The 24,259-nt window shown below is 44.5% G+C and overlaps 2 protein-coding genes across 6 annotated transcripts in view; one reads left to right on the forward strand and one right to left on the reverse strand.

Annotated features, from left to right (window-relative positions):
• The window catches only part of Drosha (drosha ribonuclease III), a 109,969-nt gene extending 106,406 nt beyond the window's left edge, over positions 1-3,563 (reverse strand). For both annotated transcript variants that reach the window (XM_075975849.1, XM_075975848.1), the window contains exons 1-3: positions 3,389-3,563; positions 2,298-2,407; positions 366-431 (exon numbers count right to left, since the gene is read on the reverse strand). In XM_075975849.1, coding sequence (XP_075831964.1) covers positions 366-382 — 17 coding nt within the window. In that variant the 5' untranslated portion in view covers positions 383-431; positions 2,298-2,407; positions 3,389-3,563. The remainder of the gene's footprint in view (positions 1-365; positions 432-2,297; positions 2,408-3,388) is intronic.
• Positions 3,564-3,674: 111 nt separating this feature from the next.
• C6H5orf22 (chromosome 6 C5orf22 homolog) lies at positions 3,675-23,393 on the forward strand. Of its 4 annotated transcripts, none has more exons than XM_075975852.1 (10): positions 3,687-3,864; positions 4,606-4,768; positions 4,864-5,009; positions 7,602-7,751; positions 11,525-11,951; positions 13,557-13,619; positions 13,978-14,099; positions 15,578-15,644; positions 20,235-20,374; positions 21,839-22,997. In XM_075975852.1, the coding sequence occupies exons 3-10, from the start codon at positions 4,969-4,971 to the stop codon at positions 21,969-21,971; spliced, it is 1,143 nt and encodes a 380-aa protein (XP_075831967.1). In that variant the 5' UTR covers positions 3,687-3,864; positions 4,606-4,768; positions 4,864-4,968; the 3' UTR covers positions 21,972-22,997. The 4 variants fall into 4 exon arrangements, with proteins under 4 accessions (XP_075831968.1, XP_075831965.1, XP_075831967.1 ...); XM_075975854.1 differs by lacking the exon at positions 3,687-3,864 and adding an exon at positions 4,458-4,532 and having other exon boundaries at positions 4,732-4,768; XM_075975850.1 differs by lacking the exon at positions 4,606-4,768 and having other exon boundaries at positions 3,685-3,864; positions 21,839-23,393.
• The last annotated feature ends 866 nt before the right edge of the window (positions 23,394-24,259 follow it).

The following is a 24,259-nucleotide window of genomic DNA, read 5'->3' on the forward strand; positions in this document are numbered from 1 at the left end:
ATTCTTTAACTCTAGAGAACACGCATATACCTTCCTTAGATTTCTTGCTCTTACAATACTCTGTGCTGCTGCTTAGCAGGTCCATAAGCATCGCAGTCCACCCGCTAATCATATACTTGTACCTTCAAGGCCTACTTGCCATTGAGAACTGCAAGCTCAATGGGGAGGGCTCTACGTTGCTTCACTAACTCTGCTGGTCTGGTTCTTAGACCTACACACAAAGCTCAATGTGTTATGACCATAGATCAAAGAATAAGCACAGTCCCTGCCCATCCCCTGTATCTGCAGCGTTCCCACCCTCTGGCCCACTACCTACCCTCTCTCCTTTAGTCTCCCTAAGCTATCATTTCCAGAATATCACTTACCACGTATTCCCTTGCATGGTCACGTATCCTCTAGATATGCTAGATCTTCCACTCAGAAAGTAAGTTCTACGAGACAGAAAGAGTAAAATATTTAAACACATTTTCAAAAATGCCGATGCTATGAAGTATTTTTTTTGTTTGTTCACTATTATTTTAATAATTTTAAACCCTCAAAACTGTTTAGCCTATTAACAAAATTAGGAACATACTGAGCTATCTCCAAGTGTCCAGGCAAATTGCAAACTGTGTTCATTAGCTGTACTAACTCAAAACTAACTATTGCTAGATAGACCAAGAGCACAGCCACCGCCCATCTCTGGTCTAGTGAAAGACTGAAGGAAAGACTTCCTCCATCCCTCACAGACATGTTTCCCTCCACTGTAATACAGACATAAATCCAACCCCAAAATCACAATGAAAGCTGCACTCCAATTCATAGATACCTACAACCTTACTATCATAAGTTATGATTCTTTACTTCCATTCTCAGCTCTTCCCAAAGAACACTGTACACAATGACTTTTCAAATATTTGAACTGTGGCAAAAAGCTCTAAAACACACACACACACAGATATTAAATGCTAGAAGCTTAAATGCGTAAACACCTTTCTAGAGGCTGGAGAATAGCTCAGCAATTAAGAACACTTGGGGCTCTTGCAGAGTTCAGTTCCCAGCACCCACGTTGGGTGACTCACAATTGCCAGGAGATCCAATGCCCTCTTCTGGCATCTGGAGGCACCTGCACGCACATATACACACGAACATGCAGACCAGTGGTTCTCAACCTTCATAACGCAATAACCCTTTAATACAGTTCCTCACGTTGTAGTGACCCCCAACCATAAAATGACTTTGTTGACCCAAAGGGGTTGCAACCCACAGGCTGAGAACCACAGAAACAGACACACTCACTGTGATGGCTATTCTTGGTTGTCAATGTAGCTATACAGGTATACAACCTGTGAGGGATTAACACTTGATTTGATGTGGGGCGATCTACTTCTAACCCAGATCTTTGAAGTAGGAAGACACACCTTTAATCCGGAGCAGAAATCTAGATCTAATCTGGGCCACACCTTCCTCTGGAAGCCTAGACAAGGACACTGAAGGAAACTCTTGCTCTTTGCCTGCTTATTCTCACCTTGTTAAAGTCCATTCCTTCACTGGCATTAAAGCCTAATTCTTCAAGACTCCAGCATTTATTGAAGACCTGCTAAGACTATCCATCAAGGATATCCTCAAGGACTGAGCAACTACTGATTCCTGGATTTTCCATTTATGGCCAGCCATTGTTGGATTAGCTGGACCAGAGTCTGTATGTCATTCTAATAAATCCCCTTTCTATATATGCAGCTCTTTAACTCTGGAGAACCCTGACTAAAACACACACACACACATATGAACATATAGGTACACATACATAAAAATAAAATTTTTAAAAATGCTTAAGTCTTTACCAAACATACAAAGGAAAAATTGCAAATAATTGAGCCCTATCAATTACTGTTTCATAAGCAGCAGCCACCAAATAATATGATTAATGATTACTCCTCATTCCAATACACTCATGATTAAACTTGGGAGCCCAAGAACTACTACTGGCATCACGGGCTCCTCAGAGCCGACAGAATTCAGAACAAACTCCATGCTCAGCATCTGAACCTGCAGCCGACCTCTCCCAGACTTATCATCCTATTTCCTTCTCCACAAAGCCCCTCTCACAACCCGAACTCTCACCACACGGTTGGCCGCTGGTTAACACGGCAAGCGCTATCATGAAACTTCTTTGCTACCATTGTCCCTAACTGTCCATCCACCAGCCTCTTACTGAACCTCATTTGTGAAGCATTCCTGATTTCCTCTGGGAACAAGATCTCATCCCTTCTAGACTGCTACTGCTTAGTCTAAACTCGCTTCTTTACCGAACTTACCAGAAACGGCCTCACGCAACAGTCACGGGTGCTCATGTTGAACTCCTGCAGTAAGCTACGAGATCCTTGAAATCGTGGGTTAAGTCGGTCATTTCTGCATCCTTCAGTTTCTGCACAGAATACACGGCAGGCAGGTTGGACTCTCAATGTGCACCTTTCTGTATCACTAAGTTTGCATTTCCCTTCTGCTTCTCCTCCCCACCAACGTGGATTACTGAAACCACCAGGGAAGCAGACACTTTCACTGATTCACACATCAGGGCCAGATCACATGAGGTCCTGTCCCAAGCTCTGTAGACTCAAAGACTATGACAGGGCTCAAAGATCTCAAGCCCCATATACGAATGTTTAAATAATAATAATAAAATATCCCCAACACAACAAAAGGAAAACTGCAATGGGAGAAACACAAGAAAAAAAAAGGATGTAAAGAGACGGAGATAACAAAAAGGAATACTGAATAGTAAAGCGAGAGGTGGGCAACAGTCAGCATAATTAACACCTCTGGACAGTGTAAAAATGGAATCGAACACTCACTGCCACACGAGTCTACAGTTAGAAAAGCTAATAAATACTGAACCACTGTAAATTCAATGTAAATGGGAAATGCCTATTCCTGGGCTGCCATTTGAAAGCAGGGAGACCCAGGGAACTATTCTGAACAGTTTACAAGTCCAGGAACGTCCATCAACACACGGAGTTGGAAGCTGTGGCGACAAGTCACCGAGACCCCGCACTTTGCCATGGTGGAACCCTGAAGCCCGGCCTCTCCGCCTGACGGATGCTCAATTGCACGTTCGCCGGTTTGCATCTCCCGCCAGCCTCCGGGGTTAGCGCGGGACTGCGGGACTCGCCTCTCCTCCGACCTCAGGCGGCCCCGGGGCCTGGACCAAGGCTTGCGCTCCACATATGGATGAACGGGAACCCATCCCGTCTCTGCGTATCTGTGGGATCTGTAGCTAGGGTCACTCTTTCGCCCTCGGCAGCTGCCAGACCCAACTCCTAGGATTATTTCGCTCAGCCCAGGACTCCATTGAAATCCCGACCGTCGATCCTGGTTCGCCAAACACCCGCCAAGCGCCCCCATTTACCTACAGAGAGCCCCCGGGTCGCCGCCGAAGCCGAGCCCGGTTACTACAACAGCCTCCACGGCAAAGGCGCCGCCCGCGCCTCCGGAACAGGAAACCCCGGGAATTAAAAAGCAAACCTGAAAAAGCTAAGCCTAGGGAGGGAAAACTCTCCGGAGCGCATCTCAGCACCTTTTGCGCCGTGATTGGCGGGTCAGCGAGAGTGACGGACATACAGACCAATAGACACTGCGTATAACTCTCACTCCCGCCCCTCCACCTTGATGTCCTCCAATCCGGAAGCGCAACCGGGTGAGCGCGCGTTTCCGCCGCGAAAGGGCATCGGTGCGCGCGGCTTGGAGATGCCCGGCTCCTCTCCGGGTGCCTCGGGGTCACGGCGGCCAGAGTCGCGCGGAGACATGAGTGACACTGGAGGGGACTGCACGCGCCTTAGGAGCTACCCTCGGCTCCCGGTGTGGGTGGTGGAAGATCACCAGGAGGTGAGCGGGGCGGGCGGCAGAAGCCCCCGAGCCCTGACAGGAGGGATTCGAACCCCAGCAGTCTGCAGAGCCCTGGCCAGCATCTGACGCTGGCCGCCTCTTGTCTCCCGCCGACGATGAGAGCTGACCCCTCAGCTGTGAAATGGGCACCATAATCGTAGATCCTGTTATAGGGCTGTTACTGAGGTCATAAGTCTTCAGCGTTTCTGAACGTTTTATAGCAGTGCTGTAGTAACGTGGGTTCCTTACGTAGACTTCTAATAGACTAGAGGTCCGTGAGTCTAGGAGATTTATTTAAAGGACTTATGGGGAGGAGGTCTCTGAATATAAAACAAGAGGGGTTAAGAGTGAAGCTCAGTGTCACTGCTTTTGACGTTGACCTTGGGTTCAACCCCTCCCCCTAATGGAGGAAGAGGACTTACTGATGGAAAAAGATAAAGGAGGAAAAGAAAGTTGATTTCTGAGACAAAGTCAACTTTGGGTTGGTCTGTGCTTTCCAGTTTAGTAGTAAACCTGGACACATAGCAGGGTGTAAGAGTAGCCTAGGGCCATCATCCTAAAGGAACAGAAAATGCCCTAAAACCTTAAGAGTACCTGGAACACAGAGTGGCTGAGCAGTTGGGTGATAAAGACGGAGATTTTTGTCAGCACCATCTACAAGAGATTTTATATTTTCCCACTTTTTTAAATATTTATTTATTTATTATGTATACAATACTCTGTTGGCGTGTATGTCTGCAGGCCAGAAGAGGGCACCAGACCTCATTACAGATGGTTGTGAGCCACCATGTGGTTGCTGGGAATTGAACTCAGGACCTTTGGAAGAGCAGGCAACGCTCTTAACTGCTGAGCCATCTCTCCAGCTCCATATTTTCCCACTTTTGAACACCTTGATGCACTTCAGGTTTGTGCAGTTATTTTTTTTTTATTTAGAGACCGTCTGCATTTGACAATATGTCATTCTTAGTGTGTGTGTGTGTGTGTGTGTCTCTTTTACAGGTTCTGCCTTTCATATACCGGGCCATAGGTTCGAAGCATCTTCCTGCCAGTAATATAAGCTTTTTACATTTTGACTCCCATCCGGACCTCCTTATCCCTGTGAATATGCCAGCGGACACTGTGTTTGATAAGGAAGCACTCTTTGGGTAACACGATGCTTTTAATCATATTTTATGTGTTTGAAATATAACATGTAGCCAGATAAAACAGCAGACTTGGTTATACTCATGTATTTGTTTTTTGTTTTTGTGTGTTTATTTATTTACTTGTTTGCCTTTTTTATTTTGTTCAAAACAAGTTTTCGACAAACTAAAAGAGCCAAAATAGAGACCAGGCATGGTGACTGATACCTGTGATCCCAGCCCTTAGAGCACTGAGACAGGAGAATTACTGTTTGAAGACAGCCAGGGCTACATTGAAGCCTCTTTATGGTTAAGTGTCCATTGTCAGTTCAGCAGCATTTAGAATTATCTGTAAAGTGGACGACAGGACTTGGCTGTGGGTGATTATATTGGGTGGATTACTAATACTAACAGTGGGTAGACCCACCTACAGTGAGTAGTACCCTTGCCAGCTGGGGTCCTGGTCTGTATCAGTGGAGAGAGGGACATGAACAGTACCTTGAATTCATCTCTGGTTCCTGATTATGGATGCTTCAAACTTGCCACCTTGACTTTGTTGCCAAAACCCGTTACTTTGGTCAAAGTATTTTATGGTGGCCACAGGAGAAGAAACTAAGAGGAGCTTGCACTATCTCTCTCTCTCCCTCCCTCCCCCCACCTCTCTCTCTCTCTCTCTCTCTCTCTCTCTCTGTGTGTGTGTGTGTGTGTGTGTGTGTGTGTGTGTGTGTGTGGTAATTTCAGTTTCCTGTCATTGTATCCATACAACTACTTGTCCCTGCCTTCGTAACATGAAAAACAGTCATGAATGTTGTGGAAACAAACAGCAAGAGGTCATTCCAATAAAACTTTACAAAAAGAAACAAATTATAAGAGACAGCCAAGCCAGCATTTGATGGCCTCTAATTTAGAGTTTAGAATGTTAGAGGAGACTTGTGATATCATCTTCCTCTCTTTCCCCTCTTAAAGCCTGGTGGTGGGGTACAAGAAAATGTGACTTCTGAAACAGTCTCATAAGCATTCAATGCTACCTCTTCAGTTTGCCTGTCCTTTCTACGATTGTGTCCTTCCTTCTTCTCCGTGACCTTATTTTCAGGTCACAAATCCTGTTGACTTTCAGTTTTGTAAAATCACAAGCGCGGGGCTGGAGAGACGGCTTGGCACATAAGAGCAGACAAAGGACGGAAGTGTGCTTCCCAGCACCTACACCGGGAGGCTCACAACCATTTTGTGGCTGCTCCATCTTCTGGCCTCTGCAGGCACCTGCACTCATGTGCACGCACACACATAATTAAAAAGTCAAATAAATCTTGAAAAATACAGTCATAGGAATAGAAATAAAATTCATAATTCGTATTCCATCCTTCAGAGATATATGTCTTCAAATAATGGCTTCTCTTCTATAACAGAGTTCCCTGAAATTCTCTTATTATCTCATATGTAAAAGCATACTTTCAGTCGCCTATAGATCTTGTAGTTGACTTTTTCCAGAACTCCAATAGGCACTAACCCCAAGGAAACGCAGTAGTCCCACCGTTCCCTTGCTGTGTTCCACAGCTTAGGAATTAGTCATAAAATAACAGTTCTTAAACTTTTTAGTATTCTCATTTTGCTTTTTTTTTTTTTTTTGAGGCTAGGGTTTCAGCTTGTTATATAGCCAAGGCCTCCCTTGCACCCCTCAGTGGTGCAAGGACTGCATATACACAACACCATACCTGAGTGTCTGCTTTCTTTTAAACTCTTAGAAAATTAAGCCTTGAAAACAATTTGAATTATAGTTGTGTGTATTTACTTTAAAATTAAAAATAAAGTTTTCAGATGTCATTGTAAAATATCAAATCATTATGTCTGCATAAATGAGTTATTTTTGTAAAAAAAATACATTTTAAAACTATCACATGGAATTTAAATGTTTTTAAGATCTAGTTTTTGCCCCTGTAAACGACACCTGGGTTCTCTGTCTGTTTCTTCATTCAGTCTGTTGCTGTGTGTTGTTTTGGTTGAAGTATATGATGAAAGTTCTTACCCTCATAGACGTGATTGGAAAATGAGATAGCGTTTTCATTACTTACTCAGATAAGTGATGTTGTGACTGTTCTTTGATCTTCCACCAAAACTCCACAGGCTTCTGGGAGCTCAACTGAAATGTAAAATCCAACAATCCAGCCTCGTGTCTAAATAACCACAGTTAATTGAGCTTTCAAAAAAAATTGATTTGATTCACAATTCAGTCCCAGGTGCTTTTCCTTGAAGCAACCATTGTGCTTCACAGTCTAGAGGAGGAGTCCTGCTGTTTTCCTCTTATTTCTACACAGAATATTTTAGAATTACTAGTTAGGAGCAAGAATTAGTAAAACCAAGAACGTTCTTCAGCAAAACTAGCTTTTGGACATGGTAGATTGCTAATTATGAAATCCAGAGGGACTGTTAATTGACCTTGTATGGTACATAGGATCCCAGTCCACCGGCAGGCTTGTGCAAATGTTTGCTCAGCGCAAGTGAAATCGCATCTCCATGAAAACAGTTTTAACCTCAGGGGCCATACTCTGGAGACATACTGTCTTCAAATGTTTGGGGAAAAGCATTCACTAATAATTTTAATGTTTCTGTTTTTTCCAGAGAACTAAGTATTGAAAACTGGATTATGCCCGCAGTTTACGCCGGCCATTTTTCTCATATAATATGGCTTCATCCCACATGGGCTCAGCAAATCAGAGAGGGCAAACACCACTTCTTAGTAGGCAAAGACATTTCTACCACCACAATCAGGTAATTTCTTCATTTTTGGTAAGAACTGAATGCTCGTTCCTTTGAATTCTTGTAATAACTTCCCCAATGCCTCCTTGCAGAGCCGTATCTAGGCCCAGCTGCTCCAAAAAGTCTTTGAATCACCAGAAACAGATTTTTAATTCTCTTGATCTCCTTCATGTACTCTTTGTATTTGTTACTAGTTAATTCATTTTGTTTTATGACGTTCTCTGGAATTCGGGTTCCATTGCTGGCTAACTTCATCAAGTCTTTACCTTATAGATTTATACAATCAATGGTGTCTTTTGTTCCCTGCTTCTTCTGATGCAACTGTAGTGTGCTGAGTTTAACTTTTAGATTTGAGCCAGACAAGGTGAGTGGCACATATCTATAATCACAGCCCTTGGGAGGCTGAGGCTGGAGGATGCTCAAATTTGAAATCAGCCTGAACCTAAGAGCAAGACCTTGTTTCAAAATGCAAAATAAGGACTGGAGGTGTAGCTCAGTGGTAGAACACTTACCCAACATGCCTACAGTCCCGAGTTCAATTCCCAGCACAGAGAAAACATAAAATTTACCTGGGAGTTGTGGCACACACCTGTAATCCCAGCCCTCTGGAGTTAGAGACAGAAAAGTCTGGGGTTCAAGGTCATCCTCAGCCTCATAGTGAGTCTGAGGCCCGCTGATAATTCAGTGTCTGAATAAGCAGATTTTAGGTTTTAAATGTATTGTTATGGTTTTTGGGATTCAGGCTAAGTTAAACTACTATGCCCTCTGATTTGAGCTATATGTATCTCAGGGTTTTATATGTGGTTCTGAACCAATATCCTCCAACTTGTGTTGCTACAATGTCTGTCTTTAGCAGTAGCAGTCCAGTTCTAAATTCTCTTGGGAGAGGAAGAACTTTTAAAACAATGTACACATAACTTTATAGGCCCTGAGTGATAGTAAAAATTGTGACCCTAATTCTTTTTCTGTTTTGATGACAATGTTACCTTTGGTGTTACATGCTTTTATCATTAATATGAGTAGCATCATCTTGATTTATGAAAATTGTGCTATAGTTTCTCTGTAGCTTTGGAGCCTCTACTGGAACTAGCTCTTGTAGACCAGGCTGGCCTCAAACTCATGGAGATGCCACCACTGCCCAGTTTACTATACAATTTTTAAAAAGTGATTAGTACTCAACATATAACAAATATTGTACATAATATTGATCTACATAAAAAAGTGAATTTAGTATGTTGAATGGGCCTAATAGAACCTGTAAAATCAAATTATTTTGTTTAGGCTGACAGATATTTGTTGTTATTGTTCACAACAGCCCATCTTTGGTCTCCCAAATGCTGGGGATAAAGGTGTGAGCCACTGTGCCAGCTTGATGTGGAGATATATGTATGAGAGACAGGTTCTCACTTATGTTGCCTTGAAAAGCCTAGCACGCTCTGGAGACCAGGCTGGCCTTGAACTCACAGAGAAGTGCCTTCCCAGTGCCGGGATTAAAGGGGTGTACCACCACACCAGGCATGGTCTTGGTTTCCTGAGACAGGGTCCTATTCTGCCACAGAGCATCACAGACATTTTCAGAAACTCAATATATAATTTCAGCTTTGGGAATATTGTGCTTAGCTCATGACTTAGTCCAGCAAGTGAAAATGTGTGAACAGCCAATTTCAATTGTGTGTAGGCATGAATCTCCATTTATTTATTTGCAGAAATAGAAGCAAAGTGAAATTTGCTTATTAAGAATATGAGGCTTTGTAGACAGCTAAGTTGGTAAAGTGCTTTACAGTATAAGCATGAGGACCTGCATTTGATCCCAGAGCCTGTATGAAAAGCTAGGCCTGGCACCACATACTTCTAATGCCAGTCCTGAGGAGGCAGCGCCAGGCAGATCTGTATGACTTCCAGCTCCAGACCAGAAAGACTGAAGGGATGCCACCCCGGATTGGCTAGCTTCCACAAACATATACTGGCATGCATACCACACACAGACTAGAAATTTAGGTTAGGGTTACAGTGTTTGTTTTCATTAGGGTGTTACAGTTTTTAATAAACTTGCATTCTATTTTTATGTCATTGATCTGTTTTGAAATTGTCTTCTTTTTAATTTACAGCTATAGGGGCTGGGGATAGAGCCTCGGTTGGTAGGGTGTGTGGTTAGTATGCTGGAAGCCCCAGACTCAGTCCCAGCACATTATGAGCCCATGCCAAAATGCCAGCACTCAATGGAGACAGGAGAATCGGTACTTTAAGGCCAGTCTAGGCTATGTGAGACCGTGTCACAAGTCACTTTAAAGCTATATATATATATATATATATATATATATATATATATATACACACATACATATATATGTATATATATGTGTGTGTATGTATATATATATTTAAGTGTGGACAGGTGGGGGATGAATGTATTCTTTTTATTTAGTAGAATATGCCTCTGAAGCATGTATTGAATATAGTCTTCTAAGTACTCACAGAGACATAATATAGCCAAAAAGCCAAGAATATACTGATATTTTTAGAGTCAGAAATATTACCTACATATTCCTATTGTCCTAGATTCTTGAAAGGCTGAGGCAAGATCACTTGAGCCCTGGAGTTTGGTCCCACAATGAGCACCTTAGTCACACTCTGTCTCTTTAAAAAGGAAAGGAAAACAAAAATAAAGTCGGAGCTGGAAAGATGGCTCAACAGATAAGAGCACTTATTGCTTTATAAAATCAATGGAGTTGGGATCTCAGCACCCGTGTCAAGAAGCTCACAAACACCTGTGTCTCCAGCTCCATGGGAGCCAGTGAGCCCCGGTTGACCCCATGGCACCTGCTCACTTAATGTATACATACATACATACAGAGAGAGAGAGAGAGAGAGAGAGTGCGCGCACAATAAATCTTTAAAACAGAAATCTAGGACTCATGAAATTGCTTTTCATATTAAAATATTGTGTTTATATACTTTAAATGAAGCTATAAAATATATCAGAAAGACCTGTATTTAGAGAAATTTTTCTTTTAATTTTTTCTTAAATAAAAAACTTACATTTTTTTAAGTGTGTGTGTATCTGTCTGTCTGTCTGCATTTGCCAAAGGAGGCTAGAAAGGGGGTTGGCTACCTTAGAGCTAGGGTTCCAAAAGGTTGTGAGCCATCTCTTATAGATGCTAGGAAATAAATTCTGGTCCTCTAAAAGGGCGGCAAGTGCTCTTAACTTATCCACTCTCCTTCCCTTTGTTTTCTTATTTGAGTAACAGTTTCCTTCTGATATTGTTGCTTACCTCACAGACACCAAACCTGGGTAACAACTCTCCAGTTCAGAAAAACTAGATTTTTCTGTCCTTTCTTTCTTTTCCTTTCCTTTTCTTTTCTTTTGTGTGTGGGCCCATACTTGCAGCAGCCTGCCTTGCCTTCACAAGCTCTGCTCTGAGATTACAGACATGGATCACCGCACCTGGCTCCTTCTAGCTTCATGTTCCATGATCTCTGGAGTCGACATAACTTCCCACCTTCGTGCTCATGGCTGGTCAGCGGGATGGGAGAGCACTGTTGCACACATCTGTTTCCTACAACAGTCACTGACCAGAACCTCCGAGGTGGTCACATCTAGCTGCAAGGTGGACTATAAAAATGCAGTCTACGTCGGGCAGTGTTGTGCCCGCTGAGAACGTGGAGACAGCCGTTTCTACTGAAGACAAAGCACAAGTGTTGTCGGGGGTGCCTTATTTCTGCAGCGTCATAGTAATGTCTGCTCTTTGCTCATTCCTTGAAATATTCTTTTCCCTTTGCTCCAGGGTTACCAGTACAGATTATTACTTCCTAAGTGATGGTCTCTTTGTACCTGAAGACCAGCTGGAAAACCAAAAACCACTGCAGTTGGATGTGATCATGGTAGAACCTTACAAACTCTGTAACAATCAGGATGACAGTGACTCCGTGTCTTCTGCAAAGAGGCCCAAGCTGGCACTGGGCGGTAGAGAGAGCACTTCCTCTGCTAATGGGAACCCTTGCTCAGAAGGACTGTCAGGGGATGCAGGGACCCCAAGAAGTGACCATGCTTGCCAAGAGACATCATGCTCATGTTCTGGAGGCCAGCAGTACCAGAGCCCAGCCAGCACTGGGAACATTCTGGAAATGCTGAAGGATGGAGATGCGTTTGTTTTAGATATTGACTTGGATTTTTTTTCTGTCAAAAATCCCTTCAAAGAAATGTTCACTCAGGTAAATGTGGTCTTTTGGAAGCATAGACCTTGACAATTGCATGGCATTTCTCTGTATTACAGGTAGCAAGCTTTCTGCAAACATCTGGATAATTATCTTCGGCTTAAAGGTCATGTTTTCTGCCACATATTCTTCTGTTTTTTCCAGTCTTTTAAAATTATATATAAGCTTATCATCAATCCTAATTAAAAATTCCAAAATCAGCTGGGTAATGGTGGTACTTGCCTTTAATCCCAGCACTTAGGAGTCAGAGGCAGGCAGATCTCTGTGAGTTCAATGCCAGCCTGGTCTACTGAGAGAGTTCCAGGACATGTTCCAAAGCTACAAAGAAAACCTGTCTGGAAAAAAAAAATTCCAAAATCTAAAATACTGCAAAATCCAAAACTTTCTACACACCATGATGAAATGCATCCATAAAGTCCCCAGGTAGAACTGCTTCAAAGCACCCATCTCAGGTAAAGATATCCACCTACATTATACTTTGTAATTTAGTAGCCATATTCGTATTTTTTATTACATGAACTTTTTTATTTGGGTGACAGTGGTTCATGCCACAGCACACATGTGGAAGTCAGAGGACAACTCTCCAAAGCCAATTTTAAAATCATCAGGCTTGGTGGCAGGCACCTCTACCCTCTGAGCCATCTCTCTGGCCCAGCCGTATTTTTCGTATGAACAGAGATAACAAGGCAAAGCATAGTGGTACACGCTTGTAAGACCAGTACTTGGAAAATAGATACAGAAGATCATGAGTTCAAATCCATCCTGGGCTATGTGGAACCTTATTGCAGAAAAAAAAATGATAATAGGTAATTCCAGTTTGTCCCATCTGTGTCCATCACTAGCTGTGTCATCCTGGGAAAGATACTTGCCTTTCTGGCACTGTAAACAATCACCACAGCCTACTAAGTGAGTACCTCAGTAGTAGCACACTTACCTAGCTTGCTCAGGGTGTGCACCCCCTCCCCCTGTGCTGCAAAATCAGTACTTATATAATAAATGAGCCCCAGCTCATAGTATTGTTAAGATCAGCGAAGTACTGAAGACGTGCTACAGTGTTGTGCCTAGTACATTTTAGCTCCTATCTACCCCTGGGCCAGATGCAGCCACTTAGCAATGGAGCTGTCTAGTAAGGTTTTTAAGGAGTCTACTCCTTTTATTTAACTTACAAAACCTAGTTGTGTTAGGCATCTTTCTCTTAACTCGGGTTCTGTATGTCAGCATTCCTTCTGTACACCAGGGGTCTCTGTTGCCGGGGAAGTAGCTGCATGGTACACGTGGGGCATCTTCTGTCATCATCACTGCAGACGTGTGTTTCCCACGAACAGCTACAATCTTTAGAGCTTGGGATATACCCATTCTGATAATGGTATAGTGTTAGACACAATTTTATGATCTGTTACCCTATTCGATAATTTTTATACTATATTCTGTCCAGCTGGATAAACTTGTCCTGGAAAATTAGATCTGCTTTGGAAATCTAAAGTATACAGTGTGCTTGATTCTCCCAGACAAACATTGAGATGCTATCTTAGATATTTTCTTATTTATCACTGGCATATTGTTGGAAACTCCTAACCTTGGGGGTTTTGTTTTGTCTTACAGGATGAATACAAAATTCTACAGGAACTTTACCAGTTTAAAAAGCCTGATAGTAACCTTACTGAGGTAAACCCTACACTTTATCTACCACTAACTACTACCTTACTTTCGTTTTTTGGTTGTTTATTTTAAAAGAGTTTGTATAGTTCTAGCCGGCCTCCAATTCAGCCCCCTGAGTGCTGGGGTTGTGAATGTGAACCTCCTTGCCTGACTCTAATAATATCTTGTAGCTTATTTAAATGTTCTCAGCTCTCTGGGTTCTCTGTGTGCATATAGATATTCACACATACATGTGTATTTTTTTGATAAGTGCCTCAGTACATAGAAAATCTTTTTAGCTAAGTGAACTGGTATTTTCATAATTAGTATTTTACTTGTTTTTTAAAGGAATAACTGTAATCTCAGTTTTTCAATGTTTTTAAAGGAAGATTTGGTAGATATTGTTGACACTCGAACTCACCAATTAGAAGACTTAGAAGCAATTTTTGCTGATTTGTGTGACGGTGACGGTGAAGAAACTGTACAGAGATGGGCTTCAAACCCTGGGTAAGACCTCCTAAACATTTTCTTCCCCAAATCCGAATTGTCCTTTCCAGCTACATTCCAAGTTTGTTGAATGGGTTGCTCTTTAAATTAGACTCAAGGGTTAGGGAGATGGCTTACTCAAGAAAGTGCTTGCCACATCGCCATGAGGACCCGAATTCAGATTCTGAGCATCTATTTAAAAAGCCAGGCTTGATAGTAATAGGGAGGCAGTAGCTCACTGGTTAACAAGCCTAACTGAATTGATAAGCATCCGAGTCAGTGAAAGATTCTGTCTCAAAACTAACTAAAGACACCGTCCCGTGTTGAGCACTGCCTTACTGAGTATTATTGACACGCTCTCTGTCAAAGGATTTGGGGGCGAAGACAGGAAAATAGGAGTTGAAGGTCGTCAGCTGCATATTGAGTTACAAGCTAACCTGGGCTTTGGAAAATAAAGTTACTTTTCTAAAATACAGTAATAATAGTACTAATTACAAGTTTCGTTAACAAGATGACCAGGTGAGATGGTATATACCTTGAATCCCTGCACTCAGGAGGTAGAGGCAAGAGGATCTCCTTGAGTTCCAGGCCAGCCATGGCTACATAGTGAGATCCTGTTTCAAATTAAAGAAGATGGTATTGAACAACTTTATCTTTATTTCTCAACCATCATTTGAAGCATGTATCCATGGTGAAGCTCTACTTTTTAATCATTAATGTTTTTTGTATAATGCTGAGGGCTAAACCCAGAGCCTTGTACATGCTAGCTAGGCAAGCACTGAGGTGTTTTTGTTTTGGGGTTTTTTGTTTGTTTGTTTGTTTGTTTGTTTGTAGCTTTTGATCCTGTCCTGGAACTAGCTCTTGTAGACCAGGCTGGCCTTGAACTCACAGAGATCCGTCTGCTTCTGCCTCCCGAGTGCTGGGATTAAAGGCGTGTGCCATCATCGCCCTGCGCACTGAGTTACATACTCCTGTCCTGGTTAGGGTTACTATTGCTATGATGAAACACCTTGGCCACAGCAACTTGGGGAGGACAGAATTTATTCAGCCTATTCTTCCACATCACAATTCTTTATCAAAGGAAGTGAGGAACTCAAGCAGGGTAGGAACCTAAGGGCAGGAGCTGATGCAGAGGCCACGGAGAAGTGCTGCTTACTGGTTTGGTCCTCGTGACTTGCTCAGCCTGCTTTCTTATAGAACCCAGTACCACCAGCCGGGGGATGGAACTACCCACAATGGGCTGGGCCTCTCCCATTGATCACTAATTAAGAAAATTCTCTACAGGCTTGCCTACAGCCTGATCTTAGGGAGGCAATTTTCTCTGTTGAGGTTGACTCCTCTCAGATGACTTTAGTTTGTGTCAAGTTGACATAAAACTATCTAGCACAGCTCCTAACCCCAAAGCATGATTTTTAAAAAGAAATATCTAGTATGCCATTTGTTGCTAAGGCTAGTCAAGGTTATTGTGGTGTTTAATGACTGGGGTGGCTTTCTTCCAGAATGGAATCACTAGTTCCACTTGTACAGAGTTTGAAAAAACGGATGGAAGTACCAGACTATGAAATGGTAAATATTTTATATCATTGTAAAATTGATACAAGTAATTTTCTGGGTGGAATTTTTGTTAAAGTGGCTAAGTCTGTTCATGTTACTTATTTATATTAAAGAGTGATAAAATACATACTTTTCAGAAAAACATTTTAAAAATAGTTTTCCAGGGGGGGTTTGGAGAGATAGCTCAGCAGTTAAGAACACTGACTGTTGTTCCAGAGAACCTGGGTTCAATTCCCAGCACCCACAAGGCAGCTCACAGTTGTCTGTGACTCCAGTTCCAGGGGGCATAACTTCCATGACAAAACACCAATGCACATAAAATAAAAATAGATAAAATTACAAAAAGATTTTTACCTTGAAAAAGATTCTTATTTTCTCTAAGAAGCAAAGGTACTATGAATCTTTTATTCATTTTTTTTTTAAACTATGTCTTGCAACAGGATCTCATGCAGCTGCCTGGCCGGTAACCTCCTAACCTAACCCAAACCCCTAGCCCTTAACCCCAACCCTAACCTCCTGCCTCCACCTCACAGTTCTGGTATTTCAGGCACACACCACCATGCCCAGCTGTTACTACTTCTCTGGGGTTTTTGAGCTTTTACTGTGCTTGTCAATAGTCCAGTCTCACCTCACTATCCATAATTTAGTCTGTAGTTTCTAATTTCATCACTTTGTTGATTTTTTTTTTCTGTTGTCAGACAAGGTTTCACTGTGTGATCCTGGCTGACCCAGAATTTGCTATGTCGACCAGGCTGGCCTCAAACGTCTTGTGAAAAGTGCTGGGGATGAAGGGGTGTGCTAGCACGCCTGGCCTCTGTTCTTACTGAAGCTCTTTTCCTTTCTCTGAAAACTCACTCGGTCAGAAAACCAAAGAGAAAGAAGACAGCTGTGTCTGATGCATTTTAAATGTGAGTTCTTTGCCACTTGTCAGTAGTGACCTGAGTGGGGAGACAAAGACATAGTGCTTGAAGCTTTCTAAGTCATGTGACTTACAGTCCTCACGGCTCTGACTCCATGTCCTCACCGTCCTCACGGTGTTCTGACTCCATGTCCTCACCGTCCTCACGGTGTTCTGACTCCATGTCCTCACCGTCCTCACGGTGTTCTGACTCCATGTCCTCACCGTCCTCACGGTGTTCTGACTCCATGTCCTCACCGTCCTCACGGTGTTCTGACTCCATGTCCTCACCGTCCTCACGGTGTTCTGACTCCATGTCCTCACCGTCCTCACGGTGTTCTGACTCCATGTCCTCACCGTCCTCACGGTGTTCTGACTCCATGTCCTCACCGTCCTCACGGTGTTCTGACTCCATGTCCTCACCGTCCTCACGGTGTTCTGACTCCATGTCCTCACCGTCCTCGCGGCTCTGACTCCATGTCCTCACCGTCCTCACGGCTCTGACTCCATGTCCTCACCGTCCTCATGGTGTTCTGACTCCATCTCCTCACCGTCCTCACGGTGTTCTGACTCCATGTCCTCACCGTCCTCACGGTGTTCTGACTCCATGTCCTCACCGTCCTCACGGTGTTCTGACTCCATGTCCTCACCGTCCTCACGGTGTTCTGACTCCATGTCCTCACCGTCCTCACGGTGTTCTGACTCCATGTCCTCACCGTCCTCACGGTGTTCTGACTCCATGTCCTCACCGTCCTCACGGTGTTCTGACTCCATGTCTTCACCGTCCTCACGGCTCTGACTCCATGTCCTCACCGTCCTCACGGCTCTGACTCCATGTCCTCACCGTCCTCACGGTGTTCTGACTCCATGTCCTCACCGTCCTCACGGTGTTCTGACTCCATGTCCTCACCGTCCTCACGGTGTTCTGACTCCATGTCCTCACCCTCCTCACGGTGTTCTGACTCCATGTCCTCACCGTCCTCACGGTGTTCTGACTCCATGTCCTCACCCTCCTCACGGTGTTCTGACTCCATGTCCTCACCCTCCTCACGGCTCTGACTCCATGTCCTCACCGTCCTCACGGCTCTGACTCCATGTCCTCACCGTCCTCACGGCTCTGACTCCATGTCCTCACCGTCCTCACGGTGTTCTGACTCCATGTCCTCACCGTTCTCACGGTGTTCTGACTCCATGTCCTCACCATCCTCACGGTGTTCTGACTCTGTAGTAATATGAGCAGCGGCGGGGCTGCGTCCCCAACACCCCAGCCGCCTGCCCTGCCCGGCTAGCTTATGCCCCGAAATAATTACACGGACACTGTATTCATTTAAACACTGCTTGGCCCTTAGCTCTATCTAGCCTCTTCTAGGCTAACTCTCACATATTAATTTAGCCCATTTCTAATCATCTGTGTAGCGCCCCTAGGTGCGCTTACCGGGAAGATTCTAGCCTAAGTCCATCCTGGGTTGGAGCTTCATAGCGTGCGTCTTCCCTGGAGCAGGTAGCATGGCGTCTCTCCTACGTCTGCTCCGGAGAGCAGAGCTGTGGAGTCTGACCTCACTTCCTCTTCCTCCCAGCGTTCTGTTCTGTCTGTTTACTCCACCCACAGGGCCAAACAGTTTCTTTATTGCTTAACCAATGAAATCAACAGATTGATATATGACACTCCCACATCATGACTCCATGTCCTCACCGTCCTCACGGCTCTGACTCCATGTCCTCACCGTCCTCATGGTGTTCTGACTCCATGTCCTCACCGTCCTCACGGTGTTCTGACTCCATGTCCTCACCGTCCTCACGGTGTTCTGACTCCATGTCCTCACCATCCTCACGGTGTTCTGACTCCATGTCCTCACCGTCCTCACGGTGTTCTGACTCCATGTCCTCACCCTCCTCACGGCTCTGACTCCATGTCCTCACCATCCTCACGGTGTTCTGACTCCATGTCCTCACCGTCCTCACGGCTCTGACTCCATGTCCTCACCATCCTCACGGTGCTCTGACTCCATGTCCTCACCGTCCTCACGGTGTTCTGACTCCATGTCCTCACCGTCCTCACGGTGTTCTGACTCCATGTCCTCACCGTCCTCACGGCTCTGACTCCATGTCCTCACCGTCCTCACGGTGTTCTGACTCCATGTCCTCACCGTCCTCACGGCTCTGACTCCATGTCCTCACCGTCCTCACGGTGTTCTGACTCCATGTCCTTACCGTCCTCACGGTGTTCTGACTCCATGTCCTCACTGTCCTCACGGTGTTCTGACTCCATGTCCTCACCGTCCTCACGGCTCTGACTCCATGTCCTTACAGACCTTAAAACATTCTAATGCATGCTAGGTGGTGATGCATACCCTTAATCCCAGCACTCAGGAGGCAGAGGCAGGTGAATCTACATGATTTTGAGGCCAGCCTGGTCTATAAGAGCTAGTGCCAGGACAGGCTCCAAAGCTCCAGAGAAACACGCTCTCATAAACACAAATCAAAAACAAAAAATTCATATCCCTTATCATCCTTAAAACGTTCTGACTGCATATCATCTTATAGACCTTAAAACACGTATTTTCTTTTTGACCCGATATTTGAGAAAACTAAAAACTTTAAAAGTTGAAGTGAAGCCAGGAAGGGCTTCTCTATTGTTTCCACACTCTGGCAGTGGTGGCTCTAATAGCAAGTTCCAGCCTAGCCTGGGCTACAGGCTTCCTTCAAAGTTACTCTGGGCCTAATAGCAACACAATCAGGTGCATTTCTCAGATTGTTAAAATGCCACAGCTGAGACTCCATCGCCTTACCTCTGAGTCTGCTGCTCTGTGTCATCAGTCAGAGGAGTTTTAATGTTTTCTTTTGTTGTGGAATGCTGCCATACCTCTTTATTCGAGATGGCGTTTACTAACTTAATCGTCACTTATTAAATAGATAGGTGAATATCAACAAAAGAGTATCATGGTTAATGCTTGCTAAGCCAAAGCGTGCTCTTTTCTGAAAATGGCGTTTGTTAAAAATAACACATCAGAGCTGGAGAGATGACTCAGCAGTTAACAGCACAAGCTGCTCTTTCAGAGGACCCGGGTTCAGTTGCTAGCACCCACATGACCACTGAGAATCATCTGTAACTGCAGTTCAGAGGATCTGATACCATGCTGTGGCCCCTGTAGGCACTGCATACGTGTGGTGCACATACATACATGCAAGCAAAACACCTGTACACACAGAAAAAGAATGATGGGGGCAGGATACTTGAAAGTGCTGATATACCAAATGTGTGTTCAGATAAGTGTGCCTGAAGCATTCCTTGATTCTTCGTGCGCGCGCTCTCTCTCATCACAGTGCACGTGTAGTGGTCAGACTATAGAATTGGTTCTCTCCTGCTCTTGTGTGGGTTCTTGAGATTGAACTGAGGTACAGCTTTTTGCGGTGAGCAGTTTTACTGATGAGCCATCACGCTGTCACCGTCGACTTTTATTTTTGAGATAAGGTCTCTCTGAATGTGAAGCTCCTTAGTTCAGCTTGGCTCACTGGCCAATGAGCTTTAAGGATCTGCCTGTCTCCTCACTGCCCACTCTCTCAAGAACCTCCCAAAATCCTTAAAGTGTCATTTAGAGTCTTTGTTTCCAGCACTGGGCTTGAAGCCAGTGCTTGTGTTTGCTAGGCTACACTCTACAGTGAGCTGTATACCCAGCTCATGGTGCCATTTTAATTTCTTTCAGGTTCACCAGGCTGGGCTAACCTGTGATTATTCAGAACTCCCTCATCACATCAGCACAGAAGAGGAAATTGAGTGCCTTATTCAGTCTGTGTATTATCTACTGAAAAAACTCCCAAAGCCTACTCTTGTGACAATTGCAAGGTATGTGTGACTGGCTGAATAACAGTCCAGCACAGATGGCCGTGCCCTACCCTCTGGAACCCGTGGCTGTGTTGCCCCTGCACAGCGGAGGGGACTTTGCAATGTGATGAACGCAAGGGTTTTGAAATGATTTACCCTAAATTACCTGAGTGGAACCAGTGTTGTCACAAAACTAGTAAAAGAAGTCTGAAATAGCATAATCAGAGAAGGAGCTAATGTTTGGAAGGGGCCATACTGCCAGCTTTGAAGATGGAGAGTAGGTCTCCTATTCTCAGCAAGGAATGCAGGCAGCATCTAGACTAGTAAAGGTGAGAGGAAGAGCAGAGCCCTCCTCAAGCTATATTCTGTGAGTATGGACACACGCTCACAGAAGAGATGGCTAAGCAGTTAAGAGCATTTGCTATTCTTGCAGAGAACCTGAGTTCTGTCCCAGCCCCCAAAATCAGGTAGCTCACGACCACAGCTCCAATTCTAGGGTATCTGATGCCGTCTTCAGCACCCTGTGATGCGCCAGCCCCCAAAATCAGGTAGCTCACGACCACAGCTCCAATTCTAGTGTATCTGGTGCCGTCTTCAGCACCCTGTGATGCGCCAGCCCCCATAATCAGGTAGCTCACGACCACAGCTCCAATTCTAGGGTATCTGATGCCGTCTTCAGCACCCTGTGATGCGCCAGCCCCCAAAATCAGGTAGCTCACGACCACAGCTCCAATTCTAGGGTATCTGATGCCGTCTTCAGCACCCTGTGATGCGCCAGCCCCCAAAATCAGGTAGCTCACGACCACAGCTCCAATTCTAGGGTATCTGATGCCGTCTTCAGCACCCTGTGATGCGCCAGCCCCCAAAATCAGGTAGCTCACGACCACAGCTCCAATTCTAGGGTATCTGATGCCGTCTTTGGCACCCTGTGATGCGCACATACATGGGTGCACACTCACACAACACAAACACACAAAAATAAAATTTTAAGGAAAAAACGTTCCCTTACCCTGAAACAACACTGTGTCACCTATTCAGGGCTTGTGAGCATTAAAGAGCATGTAGGTCATGATCTGGAGTGATGGCTCTGTGGGTAAAGTGCATGCCACTTAGTACAAGGGCCGGAGTTCAGCCACGGTAGCACATGCTTGTCATACACACTTGAGAGGCAAAGGCAGGAAGGTCATGGGAAGCTTGAGACCACCCTGGTCTACATAACCAGTTCAAGGCCATCCAGGTCTGCCTAGCAACATCCTGTCTCAAAGCAAAAGTACAGAAAATTGGTCATTGTACCTGTCCTACAGAATAGCTTTTTAAAAATAATGATAAAGAACAATTCTTGTAAAGCACCTAAGGTAGGTAAACATCCTCCAGGTCTCGGGAACCCGTGTGTCGCCTCAGTGACCACAGCACACACGGCTGTCCCTCCACACAGAACAACTCTATCATACTCACAGGTCCTTCCTCTTTCTCTCTCGGCTGCAGGTCAAGTCTGGATGGTTACTGTCCTCCTGAACAGGTTGACAGCATTCAGGAAAAGGTCCTCGGTGTGTTGAGCTCACTCTACGGGACCCTGGACACTCACCTGGTATATTCAGAGGAGTCTCCTCCATGTTGAAGCTCACAGAGCACTAGGCTCCTGTGCAATTGGTACAGCAGCAGGGCTTTTGTTTGTGAGTCTTCCAGAGGACACTTTCATTTTTTGGCTTTTTGAGACAGGGTGTCTGAGTAGCCTTGACTGTCCTGGAACTTGCTCTGTAGACCACGCTGGCCTCAAACTCACAGAGATCCGCCCATCTCTGCCTCCCAGTGCTGGGATTAAAGGCATGTGCTACCACCACCCAGCCAGAGTACACTTTTTATGTTAACTTTCGGTTGAAATCAGTCAGATATTTTGAATCTCAGGCAAACATCAGTTGTTGAATACAGCAATTGGGGTAGAGGTAGGGGATGTTTGTTGGTTTGATTTTATTGTTTTTACATCGAATCTGTAAACCCCAGTTTATGGGGACTCTTGGCTATCTTTCTTGCTTTCCATGTTGTCTTTGATTTCATGAGAGATTTTTTTCTCTTCCCCAAACAGAGCTTTGAATTAGATGAGATTTATTTATTTATTCATTCAGCTGGTGCTTATTTAGCACTCTCCTCTGCCCGACACTGCTAAAGGCAAAATGCCCTGCCCTCCTGGGGGACACGGGAGCAGCAATGATGGGCTCTGGACAGTCTCAGAGAAAGAGAACAGATGCATCTCCTGCATGCAGTCAGTGCTCGGGCACCCTGGCCTTACAGGAAATAACAGTCTCAAAAACGATGCCAAAAGATCGTTGCCGGTCCATGAAGATACTGTGCTAAGGCAGCCTGTCTAAGGACATTGGAATTGTGCCCTCGCTTTTGCTAATGTTCTCCAGCATTGTTTTTATGCCAGAGGTCTGGTTGAGTAAACAAATTTTCCCTTTCTGTTGTTACTTGTAGGTTTTTTGGTGTTTTGTTATTGTTTGGTTGTTTGGTTTTGGTTATTTGAGACAGGGTTTCTCTGTGTAGCCGTGGCTGTCCTGGAACTCGCTCTGTAGAACAGGCTAGCCTTGAATTTGAAGAACTACCTGCCTCTGCCTCCTGAATGCTGGGATTAAAAGAATGCACCACCACTGCCTGGCTGCTTGTACTTTTTGATAATTGGAAAGACTTCTGGGGAGTTTTCCTTCAGGTTGTCATTGTGGGCCTCAGCTGGCATTTAGTCACCAAGTTTCACTTTATTGGCAGTCAGGGTCAAGGGGCTAGAAAGTTACTAAGCACTTTTTGCTCTTGTAGAGAACTGGAGTTTAGTTCCTAGCACCCATATGACACACAACGTCTTATAACCCCAGAGCTAGAGGCAACACTCCTGTGGCCTCACAGCACCAGACACTTATATACTAACCACATACAAACACTTAGATAAAAATAATCTTAAAAATCAAGATGAACAAATTTTATTTAAAAAGTTTTTTTTTTCATACAGTGTTAGTCTTCCCATATCCTCCCTACCTACTCCATGTCCTTTAAAAATAAATAAATAAATAAATAAATAAATAGTATGGAGTTCCTTCTGTATAGGCTAACTGCTCCTGAGGGGACTTGCCCTAGAATGTGGTTGACATACCTGTAACACACCACTGGAAAAAACTGGATTCCCCTTTCCCAGAAAATATCCATTGTAAATTTGTAAATACTAGCTTCTTGGTTACTGGTGACCACTTCCTCTTGGCAGTGCTGGGATTCTGTCTGATGTCAGCCTTTGCAGGTCCTGTGCAGGCTGCCCCAGTCTCTGGTTCACATGTGTATCCGCCTTCTTCCGTCTGGAAGATGCTGTTTCCTTGGAGTCATCCTCTGGCTCCTACAGTCTTTCGGCCTCTTCTTCCACGTAGATCTCTGAGTCGGAGGGGAGAGATTAGATGAAGATATTCCATTTAGGGTTGAGTGCTCCAAAGTCTTTAACTCTGCACATCACCCAGTTGTGGGCCTCTGTGTTAATCACCATCTACTGCAAGAAGAGGCTTCTCTGATGCAGTTGAGCAATGCTGTGATCTATGTGTATAGCAGCATGTCATTGGAAGTCATTTTAGTGCTGTGCTCCTTTAGCAGAAGAGTAGTAGGTCTTCCCCTAGGCCTAGTATTTAATCCCAGGTATTTTGCCCCTCCAGTGGTGTCAGATACGTCTTCCATCTCATGGAGTGATTCTTAAATCCAGTCAGAAGTGATTGGCTACACCCATAGCCTTTGTGGCCACTGTTGCATCAGTATATCTTGCAAGCAGGTCTTTGTTGTCTGATGATTATTTTCTCCTCCAGCATGCAAAGCACATTCTAACCTATGGACACTAGTCAGCAGGGATGAAGCTTTTAGTGACCAGGTTGGTTTCTCTGTGTT

This window comes from Microtus pennsylvanicus, chromosome 6 (assembly GCF_037038515.1).
Source record: "Microtus pennsylvanicus isolate mMicPen1 chromosome 6, mMicPen1.hap1, whole genome shotgun sequence".
Classification (NCBI taxonomy): Eukaryota; Metazoa; Chordata; class Mammalia; order Rodentia; family Cricetidae; genus Microtus; species Microtus pennsylvanicus.

What these genes read in the sequence shown, in the direction of transcription:
- C6H5orf22 (XM_075975850.1), top strand. Translation starts at nt 3,727, where the DNA reads ATGCCCGGCTCCTCTCCGGGTGCCTCGGGGTCACGGCGGCCAGAGTCG. An exon ending in CTGATAGTAACCTTACTGAG is followed by an intron (nt 13,620 to 13,977) that starts GTAAACCCTACA and finishes ATGTTTTTAAAG; the next exon opens with GAAGATTTGGTAGATATTGT. An exon ending in ACTCTTGTGACAATTGCAAG is followed by an intron (nt 20,375 to 21,838) that starts GTATGTGTGACT and finishes TCTCGGCTGCAG; the next exon opens with GTCAAGTCTGGATGGTTACT.